General features: G+C 24.1%; 1 protein-coding gene across 1 annotated transcript; it reads left to right on the forward strand.

The window, feature by feature from the left end:
- Positions 1-1,052: 1,052 nt before the first annotated feature.
- MKS88_004767 (uncharacterized protein) lies at positions 1,053-24,588 on the forward strand (the record flags this gene model as incomplete). Its single annotated transcript, XM_067217970.1, has 35 exons — positions 1,053-1,142; positions 1,275-1,362; positions 1,490-5,390; positions 5,657-5,942; positions 6,126-6,213; positions 6,431-6,660; positions 6,775-6,855; positions 7,103-7,378; positions 7,564-7,815; positions 8,013-8,310; positions 8,471-8,553; positions 8,697-8,854; positions 9,211-9,352; positions 9,535-9,755; positions 9,885-10,045; positions 10,170-10,241; positions 10,319-10,405; positions 10,649-10,742; positions 10,888-11,332; positions 11,561-11,765; positions 12,100-12,302; positions 12,589-13,554; positions 13,738-13,864; positions 14,118-14,305; positions 14,482-14,733; positions 14,848-15,035; positions 15,181-15,257; positions 15,426-15,496; positions 15,639-16,118; positions 16,442-16,921; positions 17,167-19,942; positions 20,205-22,023; positions 22,299-22,491; positions 22,790-23,944; positions 24,331-24,588. 35 exons carry the CDS (start codon positions 1,053-1,055, stop codon positions 24,586-24,588), a joined length of 16,491 nt encoding a protein of 5,496 aa, XP_067071149.1.
- Positions 24,589-24,606: the final 18 nt, after the last annotated feature.

Here is a 24,606-nt window from a genome sequence, read left to right on the forward strand (position 1 = left end):
TTATTATTTGGTGTATAATCTCATTCCAGTCTTAAATGATTCATAATATTTTTATTGCTTTTTTATTTTTTATTTTAATAATTCATTCATTTTGTACACAAATAACACTTTTTTATTATACGCTCATTATTAAACTTTAAAATGTTTATGTTAAGACTAGAAAATACCCCTTTAAACTGCTTTAGAAGAGTGTTCAAAATTAGCAGTATATCAATAACTCTACATGTAAAAAATTGTTATATACAAATTAGGACAATTAAAAGGATATAGTATTATAGAAAAGTTGTTAATATTTTCCTTATTCTCTTATTTTTGACATCACTTAAAATAAGTAGCTAAGACACTTCTACAAAAGCTTTGATAAATTTCGTATGATCAGGTAATTTTATAATGAAACGTTTACAACTTAAAATAAAGGGTAAAATATAACTTAAATTAACAGATATATATATTACTTAATAACTATATAAATAAATAGGTAAAGGAATAATTATGTATGCGACAAATTGTTAAAATTTTCTTTAGAGAAAATATTTTTCTTATTAATACTAGGTGAAAAAAAAAAAAAAAAATAGTTAGACAAAACACAGTGCACACGATTTACTATTTTTTTTTTTTTTTTTAATTTATTACTATTATTGTCATTTTACACATCCATTTTGCATATTTAAAGAGAACTTCATAATTAGATAAAAAACATAATAATTTTCCCTAAGTTGATCATTATAATATATACTAATTCACATTTATATTAATAAAAAGAAAAAAATGACAAAACATGCAAAGCGCTTATTCAGAATGAAGAAGTATGTATATTACAGTATATGCCCTATATATTATATAGTCTATATGATTTTATAAGAATAAAAAAGAATTCTCATTTTTCTCAGACATTTCGCATCCATTAGTGAAATACATACACGTATATATGAATATATATATTTATATTATATACATATGGGTGTATATCCGTAGCATGCGTGTGAGTATGCTTGTATATGTCTTCCTACAAACTTCAACGACAAATTATCATTTCTCCAAAGATTAAAAATATGAATAATGAATTTGAGCATTTTGTAAAGCAAAAGATCGTTTCTTTGTTGAGGATTGAAGATGATGTTTTTAACTGCTATATGCAAGATGTTAGTTGTCTTCTTTATTTATATTTATTTATTTATATTTATTTATTTTTTTTTTTTTTTTTTTTTTTATTTTTCTTTATTATTCTATTAACAAAAATAAAATATTTATTCTTAACATTTTCAATTTATCAGGGAAGGAATAAAGACGATTTAAATTATTTTTTTTTGTCATCACCTATTAACACCACTTTATTTCTCGTTCTATATAAACTTACATACGGTAAACGATTTAAAAAAAAAGAAAGAAAAAGAAGAAAAAGTTAAATGATATAAAAAAATATTTACATATATTGTTTCGTCCAATATCATATTTTTTCCTTTTTTTTTTTTTTTTTATAATTTGCCAGAGGACGAAATAAACAAACAACCCCTTTGCAAAAATGAAGAATCAACCAAAAAAGTGAGGGAAAAAAAATTAGAAGAAAAAGACGAATGCTCGCAAAAGAAAGAGGACGAAAATAATAATCATCCTTCTGATAACAGCGCTAATAAAACACAAAAAGAAAGTGGAAAAAAGGATGATGTTGCAAATACTGCAAAAAGCAAAGATAATGACTTGTTAAAAAGTGATGAAAATGATAAAAAAAATGAAAAGGATAAGGAAAACATAGATAAAACAGCTGAAAGCGATGAAATAAAAAAAGGAGAAGGAACTCGAATTAGTAATGAAGTGGCAAATACTAAAGATGATGAAGAAAATAATGGGGAAGACGTAACTTCAAAAATTAATGGAGACCGTGAACAAACAGAAAATATTGAAGAAAAAAAAAATACTCATTACGTATTAAAAATGAGCATAGGTAACATAAGCATTGATGAAACGGAGGAAGAACATACTGCTCTCGTTGATAGGGGAGAGGAAAAAGAAATAAAAAAGAAAAAAAAAAGAGTACAAACAAATATAGTTTATTTTTTAAAAATTAAAGAGGATAAAATTCATGAAAACATGGATGAGTATTTTAATAATAATTATATATATGGAAATTTGCACCATAATTATATTAACAATTTTAAGGCCTATTTCAAAGTATTTTTTATACCTTTTTTTCAATGTTTATTAAAAAAAAACAAAGTTTTTGAATGTATTGGTAAGGATGTAGATCAAAATGTAAAAATTGAACATGTCTTAAACAAATTAAAGAATTTTAAAAAAAATGAAATGCTAAATGACCAGTCAGGAGAAGTAATTAAATTAAATGAAAATAAATATTTGAATATAATGGAAAGAGGAAAATACGCTCACCAACAAAAAGAATTCGCTGAGGAAAATTATATCGACAAGGTAAGAGAAAAGAAAAATTTAGTAGAAACATTTGATGAGAAGGAAAATAAATTAAATACCTCTGATTATTTAAGCAACAACAAAGACAAATGTACTAATTATAGTATTTCTCGTTCAACTGAAAAAGAGGAAAACTATCTAAGGAATAAAAACCTACTAAATTCGTTCTATTATATACTTAGTTATTACAAACAAATACTAAAAGTAGAACAAATCTCTTATAACGAGATTAACACAGATATAATGAAACTTAAAGATGATACTATTAATATAAATAACTATTTAAGAAACATTTCTAACATAATAAAGAATTTTATAATAAAAGAAAAGAAAAATGATGTAAAGAAAAAATACGATAAAACATCTGTGGAGTACTGGAAAGAGAGACATCACAGGGTGTATAATCTACTTGAAAAAATTAATAGCAAAAAATTTGAACAAATTATAGAAAATATTAAAGGGAAAATTTATAACAATGAATTAAGTAATGAAATAAAAATGTTACTAAAAGAAATAGAAAATATGCATATGGAATCATTTGAAATGATCAAATTTAGTAAACTGTTAGAAAATTCTTTTGATACCTTAAAACATGTGCACATTAATCAAATGAAAAATGGCATTAAATTGGTAATTCGAAAATTAAAAAATATATGGCTTAGCTCTAAATACTTTCGAAAAGATGAAATAATAATAGCCTTCTTTCTAAAGCTTTCAGAAATTCTATTTGAATTCATACTTTTCTTAGCTATTAAGATAAAAAAAATAAACAAACCAAAACGAATAAAAAAGGTTATTTCCAAATGTATAGACATTTTAAAATTCTATGAAAAAGAGTTTATATATGTTAAATTAGATATTGAAACAATAGATATAAGAAAAAATTGGTATTTTGATAAAAATATTATTTTTAAAAATATAAGACATCTTCAACATGTTTTAGCTACACTTTACACAGTATATTCAGAAATTATATATTTCACTGATTTGTGTTTATTAAAATTAAAAAAGTTGGTTAATAATAAAAAAATTACGAATAATATTATTCTTGAAATTAATGAATTGTATGAACCTTTCAATGATGTATTGAAAAACATATATCTATATGATGATGAATCGATCATGCAATTAATGAAAAAACTAAATGAACAGTGTTTAAAGATTGAAAAAAAATGTATCAAGATTATTCATATTCAATTCTCCAACTTAAGAAATACCAAGGCTACGTACCTATTAGTGGAAAAGTTTCAAAATTTGAAAAAAAGTTATAAAATTGATAGACTTTTAATAAAAAAATTATATGATATATTATTCTTATACAAAAAAGAATTGTACTTGTATATTGACTTGTTTAACAATATGTGCACTAACAAAGATCTAGACATTTATAAAAAATTTTTATTTTGTTTAAATATATACAAAAAAATTAAAAAACCAATGTTAATATTTAAAAATAATAGTTACATTACAACATCAAATGAATACAAAATTATCGTTAAATTATATATCAACTTTTGCAAAAAAATGTTTACTTATATTGTGGAAACATATGTTATATGGAAAAATAATTCTCTCTCTCAGATGAATAAATTTTTGTCTTCAAACATAATTACAATAAATAAACAACTAAACTTTTACTATATAATCAACTTTGATAATAATTTTTTTAAAACTTTATATGAATATGCATATATGGAATCTACATATGATTTTAATACACCCATTGAAATACTTAATATGTACAACTTAAAAAAAAAATTGTATAGGTATCTCTATGAATTAAACGAAATTATTCTTTTTTTCAAAAATTTTACTACAAATACATCAATAATTGAGCAAAAGGTGTTAATAAAATTTTTCCAGTGTTTTGAACAGAAACTCATATACATTTCTAACAACATAAATTGGTTAAATTTAAATATAGATCATTATATAAAAGATCTAAAAAATTGCAAGAACACAATTGAAAATGTACATTTGTCTTTGTCTTATTCTCTTAACAGTATAGATAATATTATTTTTAATATGCAAAATATTAATGTAGTGAGATATATAGAATGGGGTAATATGAAGCCATTGCATATTCAACCTTTTTTTAATTATTTTGAGGAATATAGAATAAAAGAAGTTAATAAAATTTTAGAAAAATATAAAGAGATATCACAAATTTTAATTAAAATAGAACAAATTGTAGAAAAAACCAAAAATGGAAGGAGTGAAATAATGGACGAATTATACTACTTATATCAATGTAAAATATATAAATGCCTAAGTTTGATTATCATAAAAGGGTTATGTAATTATGAGACATTGATCGAAAATGATTTCCAAAAAAAATTTTTGGATAATTATAAGCCCTGTTTATATATTAAAGAAGATATATATTCTGATGTTTTTTTAAATAATTCTATACAAAATATATTTAAACTTATATCCAAACTTTTAACAAATTTGCTTTTATCATCATCAGAATTTATTAGATGGCTAGATTATTCATGTATTGAAGTCCCCATATCGTTAAAAGAAGACTTTGAATTCTTTAAAATGAAATTTTCCTTTTATCAGAGTGTCAGTAAAAATAAGATTATCATTGATAGAATAATACATATACATCAATTGATTCAAAACGTTTTTCAAAAAGCAAATAAATATATTTATAGTTTTTTAAATTATGATAATATAATAAGTTCAATTATTAAAGCTCAAAGTAGTTTCAATATTCATCAGAATATCACATACCCTTTGATCTATTATGATAATATTCTTAAAAATATTACAAATATTCAAAATAAAATTGACAAGGAAAATGACAAAAAAACAATTCAATTTATATCCTTAAATATATCCTTTGTTCTCAATTCAATAAAAAGTAAATTATTAGATTCAAAAAAATTCTTTTTTAACAATCTTCACTTTATATTTACAACGCTGAAATGTTCTACCCTGAGTGAAATAACAAAATATAGGTAACAAAAAATATGTACTACGATGTAAACATGCTACTTAAAAATATGCTCTATGGGAATGCGTGAATACACGTGTAGTGCGACAGCATTTATATGGGCATGTATATGTATGTATGTATGTATGTATGTATGTATGTATGTATGTATGTATGTATGTATAATGCATGGCTCGTACAAAGGACGTGTTGATCATATATTTCCTGCCTCTAATTAAGTTAACTCCTTTAATTTATAATACTTTCTCTTGTTGCAAAACGAAACCTCAGGGGGATATTGAAGACGTGCACTAATTCAATGGACAATTATGAAAACATTATAAAAACAATAAACACAATAAAAGCTGAAAATATAAACATAGAAATAAACATTCAAAAAACAGAAGAGATTTATAACATGATAACAATATATGATTATAATATCATAAAGGATGAACAAAAGACAAACTTATTTTCGCTTTATCCGATGTACTTAAATATGCTCAACTCAGCTTTTTTCAATGATAATCTAATGTTCACAATAAAACAAGAATTTTACAGAAATACAAAAAATAAGGTAAAATGTGAAAAATGAAAATGCTACGACGTGATATTACATTTAATCAATTGTTCTGTATGTCCAAACACATATATGTACATGTGCATATATATATGTATTTTATTTTTTTTATTTGTTTATTTATACATTTTATTGCTTATTTGTTCACACCTCCTCTTTTTCTGCCCTTTAAATATATAGATAATCGTTTTCGAGGAAAAAGTAAAAAGAATCTTAAAAAAGTTTCATTTGATTGGGCCATCGTCAGAAAATATTAACTTAAGCGAAGGTTGAGAAAAAAAAAAAAAAAAATACAGTATTTCTTTATTTGTTCGTACTTCTTAAATATTCTTCAAATATATATTTTTCCTATTTAGCATTACAGGAAATATGCAAATATATTTACGTAGATGCATATATATATAAATACATACATGAAGACGTGTATCTATGTACATATCTACATAAAATAGATGCCTTCACTTATTCCTTTTACCTATTTGCAGGAATAGAGAGTTTAAAAAAATATATAAATGATTTTAAAACATTAGAAATTGAAAAAGAAGAGATAATTAAAGCCCAAATTTTGTGCAATATGAAAATTTTCTTATTTGAGAATTTCTATTTGTTGAAGAATACGATAAAGATTTACAACTCCATTTATTCTATATATAATTCATACACTACCAGAATAAATGATTTTTTAGACGTTATATATTATAAGCTGAATATTAAGGTGTGTACACAGATAAATTATGCAAAAATATAATATCCATATGTAAATAAGTAAATGCGTATACATATGTATAAATATATGTGAACATTTCTAACATTTACAAAAAATTTGCAGGAAATAAATAAATCTTTAAAAGTAGTAAAGAGCGAGTTAATAGAATTACAAAAAGAACAACCAGAAGCCAATAATATTTTGGTAAAATTCATTATATAATCTTGTGTTGTATTGTATTTACTTATTTTATTTCAATTTTTTGTATTTCATTTTGTTTTATTTTATTTCAATTTTTTGTATTTCATTTTGTTTTATTTTGTTTAATTTTATTTCAAATTATTCTATTTCATTTTATTTTATATATTTTTTTTTTTTTTTTTTTTTTTTTTCTGTTTAATGTATTTCCCCTTTTGTCACAAAAATTTCGCGTCCAACTCATTTATTTTAGGCCTTCAAAAAAATTAACGAAGAATTAAACAAGATGAACACGACATTGACAATTGTATACTTGTTGCAAAACACAAACATGAAACTAACCAATTGGCACGAAATTATTAATCTCCACTTGAGGAGAAACAACATAAAAGATCCAATAACTTTTGAAAACAACATCATTATTAATGACAAAAGTATTAACATTAAATCAATAACACTTTACGACATGTACGAATTAAAGATCTACTTGCATTTTAATGACATAAAGTATATTATATATAAAATTAAGGTTAAGAAAGAAAAAGTTCAAATATATATGTGTGTGCGTTTATATATGTATATGTACATGTCTATATATGTACATGTGCACGTATATATTAAGCTACAAACGCGCTTTTGTAACATTCTCCACATGAGATATGCAAGTCATTAAAGGAGCACTATTTTATTATTTACATTTTTTTTAACATACAGGAAGTTGAAAAATTAGAAAAATGTATTAATAAAATTGAAAATAAGTGGAAACAAGAAACCCTAAAAATAATAAAATATAATGATTGCTTTATATTGGATGATAATAGAAGCATATTTAAAAATATTAAGAAGACATTTAATGACTTACATTTAATGAGAAACTTAAATTTTGCTCAGGATTTAATACCCAAAATAAACTATTTACAAAGCAAATTATTATTTGTTCATGAACTCTTATCCTTGTGGGCACTAGTACATAATATTTTTATTTTTAAAATAATTACATATTCATAAAAAAAGGGCAAGGAGCGTCAACTCCATACGTTCCGAGTAACTTCATATATACATATGTACATATATATATATATATATATATATATATATATATATATGTATGTATATATGTATATGTGTATATAATATCAATTGTGCACTTCTAATATTTGCAGACACAGGAAAAGTGGGCTAGCCTCCAAAGTTTTTACAATAACGAGAATTTCAACCATTTCAGCAACGAATTGAAAAATTTTAATAAAATAAATAAAACATACATTGAAATAATGAAAAATGTGAAGAAAAACCCGAATCTATTCCATAGTTGTAGCACTCAATTTTTTTATTTTTTGAAAAATTACTATGATCGCGTATTGTTTTTGTTTGATGAAACAGTAAGCATTTTGCAAGACAAAAAATTTTCCTTTCCGGATTTTTTTTTTCTGACCGATGAGCAGCTGTTTGATCTTCTTTGTAACTACTGAAAATGAGAAATGCAATATATATTTATGCATGTATATATGTATATATATATATATATATATATATATAAGTAGCAAATAAAGTGCATAAATATAACGCGCTAAGAAAGGCATACATTTATAAGCTTACTATTAAAAACAAACATACGCAGCCAATATAGAGACGGAGAATTTGAAAAAATATTGTTCCATAATTTATGAAGGACTTATATCCTTTAATGACATTGACAAAACGGTATATTCAAAATAATGCATTATCGCAGTCATAAGTTGCTTCAACTGAAGTGTTATTACATACATATATACATATCTATGTATATGTTTCCAATTTTTTTTTTTTTTTTTTTTTTTCTCCTCTGTTTTAAATGTCATATGCAGATAATTGAAGTTGTTACTACAAAAAATAACACATTCAATTTAAAAAATGGAGTGAAAATAATAGGAATAGACACATATATTATTTTAAAAGAAAAGATAAAAAGCACCTTAAAAGAAAACGTTATTACAAGTTTAAAAATGATTTACAATACTAACATGTAATATATTCTTTCTGAGTTGCATTTTTTATACACAGAAATAACTCTAATATTTTATATAACTTTAATATTATATAATTTCATAATAACATACATTTTAGATTAATCATACATACATCACAACAACCAATTATTATGTTGTTCTAGATTTTTGCATATATAATAATTGCTCCTCTCAATTTTAACAAATAAATTCCTATTTTCATATATAGTCATTTTCTATATTCCACATTATCTGATTTTTTCCCTCGTATTTTCTTATCCTTCCCAATGCATTTCACTGCTATACAGTTTCTGCGTATAATATTGCCTTTTTATCAAACATATAATAATATCATAAATATTTATATTTGTAGAATCATTCCAATAATAGTAAATAACATCTCAGTCGTTTCAAGCTTAGTCATTAAAGTCCTATTGAGCGAAGAAATTAAGAACATTATTCAACAGAAAAATGCAGAATACACGCAGAAAGTTCTAAATAAATACAGTGATTTGGTATTTCTAAAATAAATTGAAAACATATATATTGCCCACACATACATACGTACATACATAGTTACATATATATGTGTATATACTTATATATATATTCCAATCTATGGTTAACAAGTATCTATTATGTTGTTTCTCCTAAAGCAAGTTAAAATTTTCTTCTTTTATACGTTCCTAATTTTCAGTGCAACAATATTATTCAAGAAATAAAAAAGGAAAAAGGAAAAAATATTCAGAAAATAGAACAGTCTTTAATTATATATTTAAATTTTATTGGCATACTACAAAAAATAATTCAAGAAAATCTGTTTGATGAAAACAGCTTCTTTCTATATTACCAATTTGGATATACCCTAGATAAAAATAAAGAACAAGTTTTAGTAAAATATGGAAATTATGCATTCAAGTAATTTATTATAAAAAAGGGAGACATTAAAATACGGGTTGAGAAATTATATATATATATATAGATAGATACCTTTTATTTGTTAAATAATGAAAATTTTTATTTTGTTTTTTTTTTCCTTTATTCCAGATATAATTATGATATATTAGAAAACAATAATTTATTTATAAATTTACTGCCAAATGACAAATACGTATTTTCAATATGCTCAAATATACATAAATCTTATTACAATATCATAAGTGGGAACAACAAAACATCAACTATTCTGTACATAACATCAGCACTGGGTAAAAAAAAAAAAAAAAAAAAAAGAAGATCTAGTACATATATAATCACGTTTTTCCGTTTTATTTTACTCGTCTTCAAATTACAGCAATAATTTTTTTTTTTTTTTTATTATTTTGCGAACAGGACGAAGAACACATTTTATTGAAAGAAAAATAAATAATATAAAAAATTACATACTAGGATCTATTCAACTAGGTATCTAATAAAATTTTTTATATTTGATGTAACATTAGACCTAAATTAAAAATAAATATTTTTTACAATTTTTTTAGGATATGCTTTAATATTCAAAAATATTGATGAAATAAGGGTGGAAGAACTATCTATCCTAACAAACATATTCAGATCTATACAAACATGTATAATTCTTTTACATGCATACGTGATGACATAATTCAATTTAGTGAAAAATATATTTACAAATATGATACATTTAAGTTATATCATTCATATAATAAAAAAGTCAAAATGATTTTTTCAAGTGACAAATATTACTCTTAGCAAAATGTGGAACTACTAATTTTTGAAATTATGCATATAATTGTATGCCCATAATTGTGCTGCAGTTTTAAATATTAAAATTTTATTTTTATATTAAAAAGGTTTAAAAAAAAAGGAGAAGAACATTTATATTTTTAATAAAGATGTACCATTTAATAGCAACTCCGTAATATTTTTTACCTCCAAATGTTACAGGTATATTTACTGTTTGCGCGGGTATAGGCGTCTATACATCTGTGAATATGTACATACACATATAGACATATATAAGTATACATATGTACACACATATATATACATATATACCCAACTATTTATGTTTTATATTATTCAAAAATAGGTGCACAAGTATCCCCTCAAATTTAAGGGGTTTGTGCAAAGAAACCATCATAAACAACTGTAGAGAAGTAGAGCTCGTGGAAATTCTATTGCATATAAATGATTTTTCTAATGCTCAAATCCTGTGTAGAAAATTTTGGAATTTTATGGAATACATAAATTTTATTTATTTTAAATCTGAGAACAATATGTTGAATGATGTAATTAGTATTATAAATTTATGTAAAGAAGGAAATGCAGAATGCGACAAGGATTTGTTATTAGCCAAATATACATTTATACACTATTATGGAAAATTAAAAGATATTACACAATGCAAGCTACAAGGATTAATAAAAAAATTTCTTGATGTTGACTTAAGTATGAAATTTTATTTGGATAATAAAAGAGACCTATTAAAAGAAGTAATCAAAAATTTTAAATTTAACCAAATAAACTTTTCTTATGTAATAATAACTACTACACGAAATATTCTGCTTACGTTATTTTTACTGTATCTGTTTTTGGACAATCACTTAGAGAAGTATGCACAACGCGCGCCATATTTTGTGGGCCTACTTAATGGACCTACAAGAATATATTTAAGAATATACAACTATAATATATAACACGAGTGTGGTAAACATATATAAACGTATGCGCATATATGTTTATATATACATGTACATTTTCAGTTGGTGCAACAAGAACGTATTTATTTAAAAGACCATATGCTGTCTGATTATGAAAAGGAAATTTATCTATTAAAAGAAAAACTGCAAAATCAGTTTGTGTCAGTGGTATTTGGAGGAGCTCACATTGGAAAATCAACATTACTAAAAATATACAACACTTTGTATAACTCGAAATACTCCTTTATTTATTTTGACGCTTTATATGGTATGACTTTAATTTTTTAATTCTACTTTTTTCCTATCTTTTTTCATTAATCTAAAAAAAAAAAAAAAAAAAAAAAAAATACTGAGACATAGGAAACACATATTTTAACTTCTGAAAAATTATTACATGCAATAAATGTTTCGAAAAAAAGGTTTACTCGAAAAGGTTTAACCAGCGCGACTATACATGTTCTTATATGTACATAAGTGTATATATATATATATATATATATATATATATATATATATATATACGCGTTTTTACTTATATTACAGCCGTCTCTTTTCTATCTTAATACAAAATTGTCACTTTTGTCACTTGTGTCACTTTTCAGATCCACATGGCAACTTCAACGAAAATTTTTTACATGAAATGATAAAAAAGAAACAAGAAAAATACAAAGAATACACATTTATCATGAAGATCAATTATCTTAATCATGTCATTTACGATTTCTTGTCCTTAAATAATTTATTTTATTCGAAAGATCAAAAAATGGAGGGAAGTCCCGCAAATCGGCTAAAGATAATTATTGAGGTAAAAAATAAGGTTGTAGAGATATAAATAGTATTTAAAAAAAAAAAAGCAAAAAAGTAAAAAAGTATGAGCTTATTTTAAACGAGTAACTGGGTTACGTAAAAAATTATCTATAGTTGGCACATTACACTGCTACGTCTATATTCAATAATCACTTCGTTCATTAGTACCAAAGTTCGTATCATAGTGATGCACTGTGTTTTGTAGTAGTTTCTCTCTCTTATCTATACCATTTTTTTAGTAAAATTTGTGACATATGTCTTTTATCTCTTTTTCCTTTTTCTAGTGCAATGACATGTCCCTCTTAGATCCCAACTTACTAAACAAAATGAATAAAATATTCATTAAGGATAATATTAATATGTACATTTATTTTAAAAACAAAACGTCTAAATTAATAGATAGCATTCTTAACACAAACTTCTTTTTTGAGAAGAACATTCAGAATAACAAGACATCTTCTAGCTTCATAAACAATTATGAGGAGAAGAAAAAAATTCTTTTGGAATTATATAGCGAGTTAAAACTATTTTATAGGAACTTTTTTCTCCCTATATTTAATTATATAGAAAAAAAAAAAGGAAATAATTTCAATATAAATAATTATTACACAAAAGTGGATGATATAAAAAACATGACATTAAATGATAATGATTTTACTCAAAAAGATTTGTTCCATGTAAATGTGGATGAGAAAATTTTGATAAATAATTTCTTAGATATATTTAAAAATAATATATTCATTTTCCTAAAAGAAGCCGAATTAGATGATCAGTCATCACTTAGCAAGTGTATTAGTACCAAGTCTAACATTAAGGATGCTATTAATTTACAAATAATAGAAGAATTACATAGAAAAGAATATTTTAAAAAAAAAGAAACAAGTATAAACGAAGACAAAAACGAAAAATACAGAACAAATGAAGAATATAATTTAGATAATATAGATAAAAGCTATATAGACAATGTATGTATACTACAAGCTGAAAAGGAAAATAACAAAAAAGTAGACTTATATAGCAAGAAAGAAATATGTAAAATATTAACTATCAAAAATAAATACATTTTTATATTAATAAGTTGTCTCATTTTTTTATTTAACAATTTTTTAAATGACCATGAAAAATGCAGCTTTTTTATTTTCTTAAAAAAATTAATTGCCTCAAACAAAATCAACCTTGATAATAATTTAGAAAATTATTATTACCACATACACAAAAACAAATGGGTTCCTATTTGTGAATTTTTTAATGTAATACTTATATGAGCATATGTATACAAGATTGTTCATAAAATGTACATTACATATTGTGTATATACTTGAATAATAATATTAATTTCAAATTATTTTAGTTTTACAAATAGCTATTAATTTTATTTTTTTTTTTTTTTTTTTTTTTTTTTTTTTTTATATTTATATTTTATACACATTCAGTCCACTGAAAATGACCACTTTGATGAAAAATATTTACTATATCATGATGAAGAAATGAAGAAGAAAATTAATTCAATTAGCCTGCTGTATAAAGGACAGTCTAATATTTGCTTGATAGGGGATAGAAGTAAATATACATTTAGATATATACCACCTATATACATATCATATAAGCAAGCTAGTATATTCCTGTTTTGTAATATATTTTTCATTTCCCAATTTCTTACAACACAAGCAGTTAGTATAACTTTTTATTTCTGTCTACTTTCATGTGCGATATATTTTATTTACCTCCTTGCGTTACTATTTCCATATTTTGCCTTCCAGTATTACAATTAGTGATATTGCAACTTGTATGTTTATTTTAACATATACTTCAGAAAATTGCAAGACGGCTATTTTTAAAGAGATAATTGACAGGAACAAGAATATTGACCATGTTGTAATAGATGTTTTGAAATACATCAATGTTCTTAATTTTAAAGTTTTACATGATAAATTAATAAAAAAAAATGTAAAAAAGTACTTCCATCAGTCCATCCTTTATATTTGCATAGACGACATTCACGTTAATTATGTAAAAATAAAAAATAGAGAAAAATTAAAATGGAAAATATTAAAAAGGAAAAATAGAACACCCTATAATTACAAGCCACGCCGTAGCTTCAAATATATTTTTTATTTATTCTTTTATTTATTTGTTTAACTTTTTATTTGCTTTATTATTTTTTTTTTTTTTTTTAGGAAAAATCAAATAACCCTTCTGTAGAATTTTTGCACAATTTACAGAGAAACTTATGCTATTGTGAAAACAAAATTATTAATATAGAAAACATAAAAAGCATAATCACCTTGGAGTTAGAACAGATGAAAAAGAATAGCTACTATAAATTTATATCATATTACTATTCTTTCTTCTTTTTAAACTCAAGCAGAAAATGCTTACTACATTATTTTAATTCCCTAATAAATCATTCTTTAGATGGAAAATTTCAAGTAGATACATACCCACATATACACACAAATATATACATGTATATTTATTGTCTATATTTATATATTCACAGACACACTTTACATATTTTTTTTTTTTTTTTTCCCCACTCTAAGGGTATACACAACAAATTAGTAAGTTACACCATCGATCTATTTTGGAAAATACATGAGGACATTAATTTAGAGGAAAAAAAAGAAAACAGCTTACTATTCACAAAAGAAAATATTTTCTTGTTCTACGAAGAATTCTTTTGTACTAAATGGAATTTTGAAAATGAACAGGATGTAGTTATAAATTGGTGGTATTTAGACAAAAAAAAAAAAAAAAAAAAAAAAACTTCACATGTAAATATTTACATATATGAATATTATAAAATTTTAGAAAAAGGCAAATTCCTTCCCTTATTTTGTTATGTTTTCATGTTTTCTTCTCTTGTTCATTTTTAGTGAAAATGCTGAAAGTATGATTTTAAATAGGATCCTGAAAAAGGAAAGCAAAAAGGAGGTTATGAAAATGATTAAAAGTAAGAAAAAATAGTAATAATAAAAAAAAAAGAAAAGAAAAGAATAAAAATAAATATTATTTTGAGTCCATCTTACTTTGTTCTAACCTATACATGTTACTTCCTTCGCGATACTGCTACAATTATTATATTATTATTTTATCATTTTATCATTTCTTCCCTTCCTAGATGCTCAGGAGAAACACTTCAATATAATTAATGAAAATAATTCTACCTACTTAAATTACTTTTCCAAAGACGTAAAAAGAAAAAGAAACTTAAAATTATTAAATTAAAACTTTCTCTTTTCAGTTCATTCCACTTTATTAATTTATACACATGCCCATATTTTTTTTTTTTTTTCTCACAACGCACAATTTTGCCTACATTTTTCTATTCCAGGTTTACGAAAAAATTGACAACGATGTGTTAAAAGACGAATTTCTTAGAAGTCTAAGTAGTTACAACAATTTGTATATTAACACAAAGATGTTTGTAGAATTTTATTTTAAAAACATTTTGGAGGTCTATAAAAAAATAAGTAAAAATGTAAATTCATCCATGATAATTTGCATTAATAAAAAGAAAGCCATCATATTACTAAACGCTGTTGCATTCATATTAAATATCAATTCAGTAATAATTAACAAGTCTAATATTCAAGAAAATGTGCAGGAAAAAATTAACTATTATAATAGATTGCGCTTTAAGAGAAATCTTTTTATATTAATTAATTATTCAAAAAAATATGATGATTATTTTTACTCCTTAATTTATAAAAAATTTCCATCTGCACTATTTGATAAAAAGGAACTATTCCAAATGTATACTAAAACAAATCTGATATCTAATGAGCTAAAATGGGAGAATATTCAAAATATAGTAATTAAAACATTCATGAAAAATCGAAATATCACTGTGTTTTTGTAGCTTGTTATGCATATTTTCTAACGTAGTTTTAGTAAAGGCGTATATAAGAAAGGGGGGAGTATGTGCATATACATACGTACATACATATATGTGTATAGAAACATAATTATTTGTACTCCGTTTTGAATTATCTGATAACTATTTTTTATTCTTGTAGCTTCTTCTTCCCCTTTTTTATCATCTCATAACACTGCTTATCGCATCTTTCTATGTCGTACCATTCCCAAGTTACCTTTTACTATTTGCTCTTTCCTTTCATTCTTCCACCCACGCAGATGAAGAACAACACATATGTGTGCCTCGTACACGAAAAGAGGTTTGATTTAAGTATGTCCAATTTCCAGAATTATAAAAACATTTACAATGATATATATGTTATTCACATCGATTGCTGGTATAAGGAAGAGTACATTCGATACTGTAGGTTGTTTTTAAAAAATTACTCAGATAACCACTTTGTAGATAATATTTTAAATAATTTCAAAAAGAAAGTTATCTTAAATACTTTAGAAGATGATATTGAAAAACAGAATAAAAACCTGGCCATAGAAAAAAAAGAAAAAGACAAGGAGGATCACATTTTCATAAATTCGCTAGATTATATAAAGAAAAATAAAAATGAACAACCTGAAGCGAAAGAAAGTGAAACAAAGAATAGACAAGAAAAAGAAATAGACAAAGAAAAAGATAACACAGATGAAAATGAAACAACTCAAGTTAGGACAAATGAAGATGAAAAACAGAAAGTAGCTGATGTAGAAAAATCATATGAGGGAGAAAATGAAAAGGATAAAGAAAAGGGAGAAAATGATTACATGATAATACAAAATGGAAAAAAAGAGGAGGAAGAAAAAATGGCTAATGAAAAAAAAAAAAAAAAAAAAAAAAAGGAAAAGACCCAAATGACAAAAAAGACACGAAAAACACAAAAATCCCAAAAAACACAGAAACAACAAAAATAATGAAATACATAAAACAAGAAAAAATTATAAACAAAAAGCAGAACAATAATCTAACTGAAAAAAAGAAAGATAATTATAATATAAAAAATAATGAAAAGAAGGAGAAAAAAGAAAATAATATTCAAAATAAAAATGATCAACAAAACGAAGAGAGAAAAAACAAAGGTAAACTCAAACTAACTTCACAAGAAAAAGAAAAAAAAACAGAGAAGAGTTCCTCTATCATCAAAATAATCAAAAAGGGAGTAATAAATAAAGATTCAAAGATAGAAAAAAATAATATAGTGTCTTCTAAAAATACTACAGATCCTTATTCGAATAAGGAAAATAGTAAAAAGAAAGAAATAATAAATTCCATAGGAAATGTAAAAACAAAAAAAAATGAAAACATAACAATGAAAGAAGTTGCTAAATCAAATGAAAAAGAAACAAGAGAAGGAGAATTAAATAAATCAGGGAATAAATCGGATCATAATAAAAATACTGGAAAAATGGAAAAGAAACATAATAAAAGAGAAAATAGTGAAAGGAATGTTTTAAGAACAAACAAACCTACAAAGGGTGATCTCGAACATAAAAAGAAACAGGATAAAAAAGACAATAGAAATATCATTAGCAACAACAATAGTAATAAAAATAAGATACATAGTAACTATAACAATGTTAATTATGAAGCTAAAGAGGAGCTAGTTGTTATATCAGAGGATGACCAAAGAAAAGCGGAAGTTGATATAGACAAATATCATGAAATGGGAAAAGATGAAAAAAAAACTTTGCAGGAAAAGGAAGGCACAAAAGGTAAAGGAAATGGCGAAATGGAGGGAGAAAAAGAAGCCGAAATAGAAGGCGAAAGCAAAGGCGAACGGGAAGGCGAAAAAGTAGACGGAAATAATGATATCCACACTAATGGCACAGAACTGTCCAAAGAAGGCGAATCAAAAACGGATGATGAAAATGCTAAAAATAAAGACTATAACTATTTAAAAAGTTGCAATAAAAGAGCAATAAACGAATTTAGCACAAACAACGCAGAAATGAGTAAATATAATTTTTACAGTATGATTGAAAAACAACTTGAAAACGTTGTCGATGTATTTATAGAAGTATATTATGATTTAAAAAACTTTTTAAAGAGAAGAAACAGTAATTTAGATTTCATAAGAATCAACAAAAGCAATTTTGTGGACTCATTAGTTATGTTTTATATTTTACTAAAAAATAAATTAAACTATAAAAATAAGCAATTGCAAATGTTTAGAATGGGTCTAAAAAAGGTGGAGAGTATATTTAAAAATTATAATAATATGAATACAGAAATAGAACAAATAAATACATCAATATGCTCTAAGGAAGATACCATAGTAAATCTAAACGAAGCTATTAAAAATGATTCTAAACTATTAGTAGATATGGAACAACAATTTAACTCAAATAAACAAATTTTAAACGAAGTGGTAAATGATATTGACGAAATGATGGAACACAAGAATGAGTCTGAGAAACAAATTGAAGAAGAATGTATCTCCATTATATTTAAAATTCAAAATGTAGAAAATAGCGAAATTAAAAATATATTGAAAATTACTAATCCTGATATGACACTCATAAGTATATCAATTATTCTGAACACATTAGTAAGAAACTCCTTTTTAAATGATAACAATGATAATTGGAATTACTTTAAAAGTTTTATTTCAAAAGAAAATTTTTCCAAATTCTTTTTTAATTTTAAAAAAGAAAATGTAACTGATAAACAAATAAAAAGAATAAAGGATTATATAAGTAAAGATGAAATAGCTAGAAACACTAAGAAAATTTATGAAATGAATAATTTATTTACTTATTTTTTTGAATGGGTTAATTTTATACTTAAATACAAAGAATATTATAAAAATACATGTCAAATAAATGAATCTATTTCAAGTAATACTTTGAAAAAAGAAAAGTTTGAAAAGGAAAACCAAATGCTGTTAGAACAAATGCATAATATTAAATCGTCCATCGTAAGTAACAAAAGTGATGTAAATAAACAAATGGAACAACTGGAAGATTTAAATAAAAAATTAAATATAATAAACAAGTCTTATTTACCTATTTTAGAAATCAAGGAATTTTTAGAAAAAATTCAAAAAAAATATACAATTACAATTGAACAAATTGAAAACAATTATAAATATTTAGTATCCGAAATCTTACTCTTTTCCTTTTTTCTAAATTATTCATCATCTTTTAATTACAAGTATAGATGTTTCTTACTTGATAAATGGAAAAGAATTATAAAAAAAAATAATATATTAATAAAAGATGATGTTAAAATAGAAAATATATATTCATGTGATAGTATCATATCGTTGTTTATATCTGATAACTTCCCAAGACATATTTTTTACATACAAAATGCATTAATATCTTTGAATCATTTTAGATGGCCTCTGCTATTAGATCAACAAAATATAGGAATCGAATGGTTAAAAAAAAGCTATAGCAATAATTTGGTTATTCACAATTTTGATGAAAATTTGAGCAAACATTTAGATATGTGCATAATATATGGAAAAAGTTTAATAGTTCCATTTTTCAATTTCCAAAATTTGTATATTTATGAAAAAAAAAATAATGAAGAATTTAACTGTGACCATTGTAATGATCAGGATAACGTTAAAACGATACAAGCACATGTACTCTGTAAAAAAAATTTTCTTAAATTCAAACTAAAATATAAAGAAATTAAACTTAATTCCAATTATAGCATCATAGAACCTGTTATAGAGAGGAACGTGTATCTGATAAATGGAAAATACTACATTAACATTGGTTAGTGCTCAAATACATGTTTATACGTGCATGTATTTCTCAGTACATGTATATAGACAAGCTTTACATGTTCGACCACATATACTTCTTCATACATTACATACGCACATTTCTTAATTCACGCCCATGCTTACTCATATGATTTGCATCTATATCATGAGCATCCATAAATTAAACCTTGTTCAATGTGATACAACAATTTTAACAGCTAATTTTTTTTTTTTTTTTTTTTTTTCCATCTTGTCCTCTCCCGAATTATCAGGAAAGAAAAAACTAGAGTACAACAAACATTTCAGGCTATTCCTCGTGAGTGACTCGAATGATAGATACTTTGAAGACATAGAAGATTATGTTAACATAATTGATTTTCAAATAGATAAAAAGTTGATTGTAAACAAAATTGTAAACATTATTTTAAAACATGAAGATGAAAAAAAGTTAATCAATTTTAACACAAAAATAAGAAATTTCTACGAAACAAAACAAACACTTAAATTTTTGGATGATGGAATGATTATAGAATTATGCACTTTTGACAATAAAATTAATAATAATAAAAATTTAATGAGTGCTATAAATAATAATGTTCTGAAAAAAATAGAAATAAAAAAAATGCTTAATGAATACAAACATGAAATTAACAAAATAAAAAGTTCTTCTGAAAATATAAAATGTTTAGGTTATAGATTTCATAGTATATATAAAGTGTTACTTAAACAGTCGAGAGTAAAATCTGTATACAGTTTTAATTTTAATTATTTATTAAACATTTTAAATAATTTAATTAAAAATATCAACAAGAAAATACTAATTTGTAATTTTAATCAATTAATAAAAAAATTTACGCATAACTGTTTTGTATTCTTGTTAAATACTATAAACCAAAAAGACAAATTATTTTTTTGTTTTCTGTTTTATTCTTCCTTACTATTTGAAGAAAAAAAATTAATAAATATAAAAAAGTCCATAAAAATAGAGAAGGAAAAATACTATTCTCTATTTCTGAAGATGAGAAATTTAACAAATAATGATACAACCGATTTACATAAAGTTGAATGGTTAAGTGAAAAGAAAAAAAGGGAGTTACTATTTTTACAAAATGAATTAGAAAATTTTAAACTACTTATTGAAGATTTAAAAAATAATTCTATTGAATATTTTAACTGGTATAAACAAGTACGACCAGAAGAACATTTGTCTTTTTTGAAAAGAATACAGCTAGATAAATTAGAAATTATTTTGTTCATATATGTAATGCGTAAAGATAGACTATATTATTACATATATTTCCTGTTAACAAATTATTTAGACCTAACTGAAAATGTCAACTTCTCTTTTAATCCTTCTAAGGATTTAAATTATATAGATGCAAAAATATTTTTACACATTACAAAGGAAGGGAATAATTTCTATGAATCTATCTTATCAAAACATAATAATGCAATAAAAACTCTCAGCGTTGGAAATAATTTTAATAGTGATACTCAAATAATTATGGAAACATCCTTACAGAATGGGAAAAAATTATTACTAGAAAATATTCATTTAATTAAATATAATATAGACAAATTTTATGAAATATATAATAATAAAAAAATTCATTCTAATTTTGAATTATATCTAACCTCCGAACAAGACACTTCAATCTCTATATTAAAAAAGGCTATCAAGATATTTCCACATAAGGATGAATATTTAAAAACTCTACTCACAGAATTGTTTGCACATGTTCAAAATATTTATAAAGACAAACTGAGAAATAATTTTGTTAACTCCTTCTTATTTTCTCTTTCCTTCTTTCACACTATTCTAGTGTGCAGATCTAATTATGATAACTTCGGTTTTGACGAATTGTACCACTTCGATATTAAAGATTTCGAGAGTACATTTGATTGCCTCCTCCATTATTTTGATTTAGTCCAAGTAAACAGCTCCATAGATAATGAGTTAAATAACGCCTCAAATATGGTTTCAAAAATTGGCTCAAGTAGGTACAAAAATATGTGCCTTCATTTTAATACTAGCACCACAAGTAAAGAAGCTGTTACAAAGGAAATGAATATAAATTGGGCTTTTGTGAAGTAAGTAGAAGTGAAGAATTCTTCAGCAACTGTATTTAACCTGAGTAGTAATTTTGGAATCCTCTTTATAAATTATAATTTAAAAATATGCTAAATATTAAACTATCTGAAATATTATGTATCCCTCTTTAGTTGTACCATTATACTGTAGTAGTTACCTTATTCATTTCTGTCTCTATTTCTGCCCTTATTTATTCCCCCATTTCTGCCTCTTTTCCTTCCTCCCCTACTCCTATTTGGTAACTGATCATTGCTTTGCACCTTAACTCTTACAGAGAAATAATCCTGAACGGATATGGGAACAAGGTCAATTATGCAGATAGGAAAATAATAAAAAGTTATATCAAGGAATATTTTAACGAATATTCATTTAACGAAAAAAACGAATTCATTTATTCCATTGATGAAAACTATAACTATAAATTTTTGTTAAATGGATCTATAAAGGAATATACGAATTTAATTAAGGTAAAGATGCAAAAAAAAAAAAATAGAATAGCATGCTTTGTTCTCCTTATAATTATAACTCCGCATTATGTCTTCTTACAAATGTGTAACAAGTCCCATGCTGAATTGTTATTACACTATTTTTACTGATTTATTGCTTATTTACAATTAAAGTCTACATTTTAAATGCAAATGTATGGTCATATGTACACTATACACATCTTAAGTGAATTTTCAAAATTTTCTCCTTTTTTAACACTACTGTATAGTTACTCATTTATTTTATCTTCTCCTCCTTCGTTTTTTCATTCTTTTGTAGGGTTATCCCTTTTTCAATAGCTGCAAAACTTATGGAATGAAAATAGAAGCTGATAAAAAGAAACATGAAAAGTATAATGAAAGTCTAATAAAAAATTTAGAAAAGATATGCAGCAAGGAAATTTTAATTTATAAAAAGGACAATAATGATGATGATGTTTTTTTCAACCTGGAAAGCGATTACTACTCAAGTTCTAATTTTAACTCTGATGAAGATGAAAAAAAAGAAAAAGAAATAAAAGAGGAAATCCTATATGGCGTGGCACATGTGGAGAAACAAGATGAGTACACAAAAGATCTAACATATGAAGAAGAACGGAACAAAAAAGATGATGCTTATGATAATGGTAGTAATTGTAGTAATGATTATGGAAGCGACTTTTTTGTAAACATAAACAAAAAAGGTGATATGTTAACAGGCGAAGATAGGAAAAAGCATAACAGTTATTGCCATTCAGACTATTATTTAAAATTAGACTTTTTAAAAAACGTTAAAAAAATGAATATATTTTATGAATTAATAAAAAAACTAAAATTAACATTTAAACATAATATAAGTATTAATTCTGAGTGGACTAAAAGTAATATAACTACAGTTCAGTCATGTTGCATAAATGAAACGAAGAAATTTAAAGAAATTACAAATATGATATATTGTGATGTAATAAAAATTGAAAATGAGTTAAATAAAAATAAAAAATATTTGGATATTGATACTAAACTAAATATGATTTATTTATCATTAAATAAGGTACCAAAAAAATGGACATTTAGTTTTAATAAAAAGATAAAAACTGTTCATAATTTTATTACCTATTATGAAAATATAAAAGAACAACTATACTTTTGGAATATTACTGGAGAATTAACTTTTTATAATATGCAGTATTTATTTAATCCTTTTGAATTTTTTAAAGCCTTATTAATTAAATTTTGTTCTGTTCATAAAAAAAATTTAAAAGATTGTATATTTACATCCAAAATTAATAATTCCACGGAAATAAATAAAAAGGAAAACCCGCATTCTCAAAAAAATTTTTTTTATAGTAGCGATGAAGAAGATCATTTTATAACAAATGATATCAATTATGCGGACTATGTTCACTACGACACTGAAAATTACTGTGACGTGTATTTGCTAGGGATTTACACACTGGTAAGCAATGCATATGTGATATACATGTGTGCACACAAATACATTCATCCATGTATCAATTCATGCATACATACATATACATATATACGTAAATATATATATATATATATATATATATATAGCTTGTTTCCATCGCCCCATTGAGGTTTCTTACATGTTTCATACAAAGTATTCTTCGCTCAACAATTTGTTCGGACATGATCGAACTACCTCATTATATTCTATCACATTCCATTTCTCTCAACATCCAAGTTTTACATCTTCATTTTGGTTTTCCCATTTACTACCTTCACCTATTACATTTTTTTATTGGCCCTATTTATTTTTCCATTGTATTCTCTCCACTTATTACCTCCATTTACTATCTCTTTCCTCCCCCCTTACAGAATAACAATTTTGAGTGTCTAGGAATTAAGTCAACAAGTAAGAAGAAATATGACAAAATACCCATTATAACACTAAGCATAATAGAAAAAAAAGAAAAGAACATATTAAAGGATAGAAAAATACCCCTATATCAATATAAGTATAATGGAAAACTGAAAAAAAAAAATAATAAGTTTATAACAAATATGTACTTCAAATCGGACAAACATAAATCCTTCATTTATATTAGCAAGGTTTATCTGTTCATATATAATTGATAGGACCTCTTCTTCTCT

This window comes from Plasmodium brasilianum, chromosome 13 (genome assembly GCF_023973825.1).
Source record: "Plasmodium brasilianum strain Bolivian I chromosome 13, whole genome shotgun sequence".
Taxonomy (NCBI): Eukaryota; Apicomplexa; class Aconoidasida; order Haemosporida; family Plasmodiidae; genus Plasmodium; species Plasmodium brasilianum.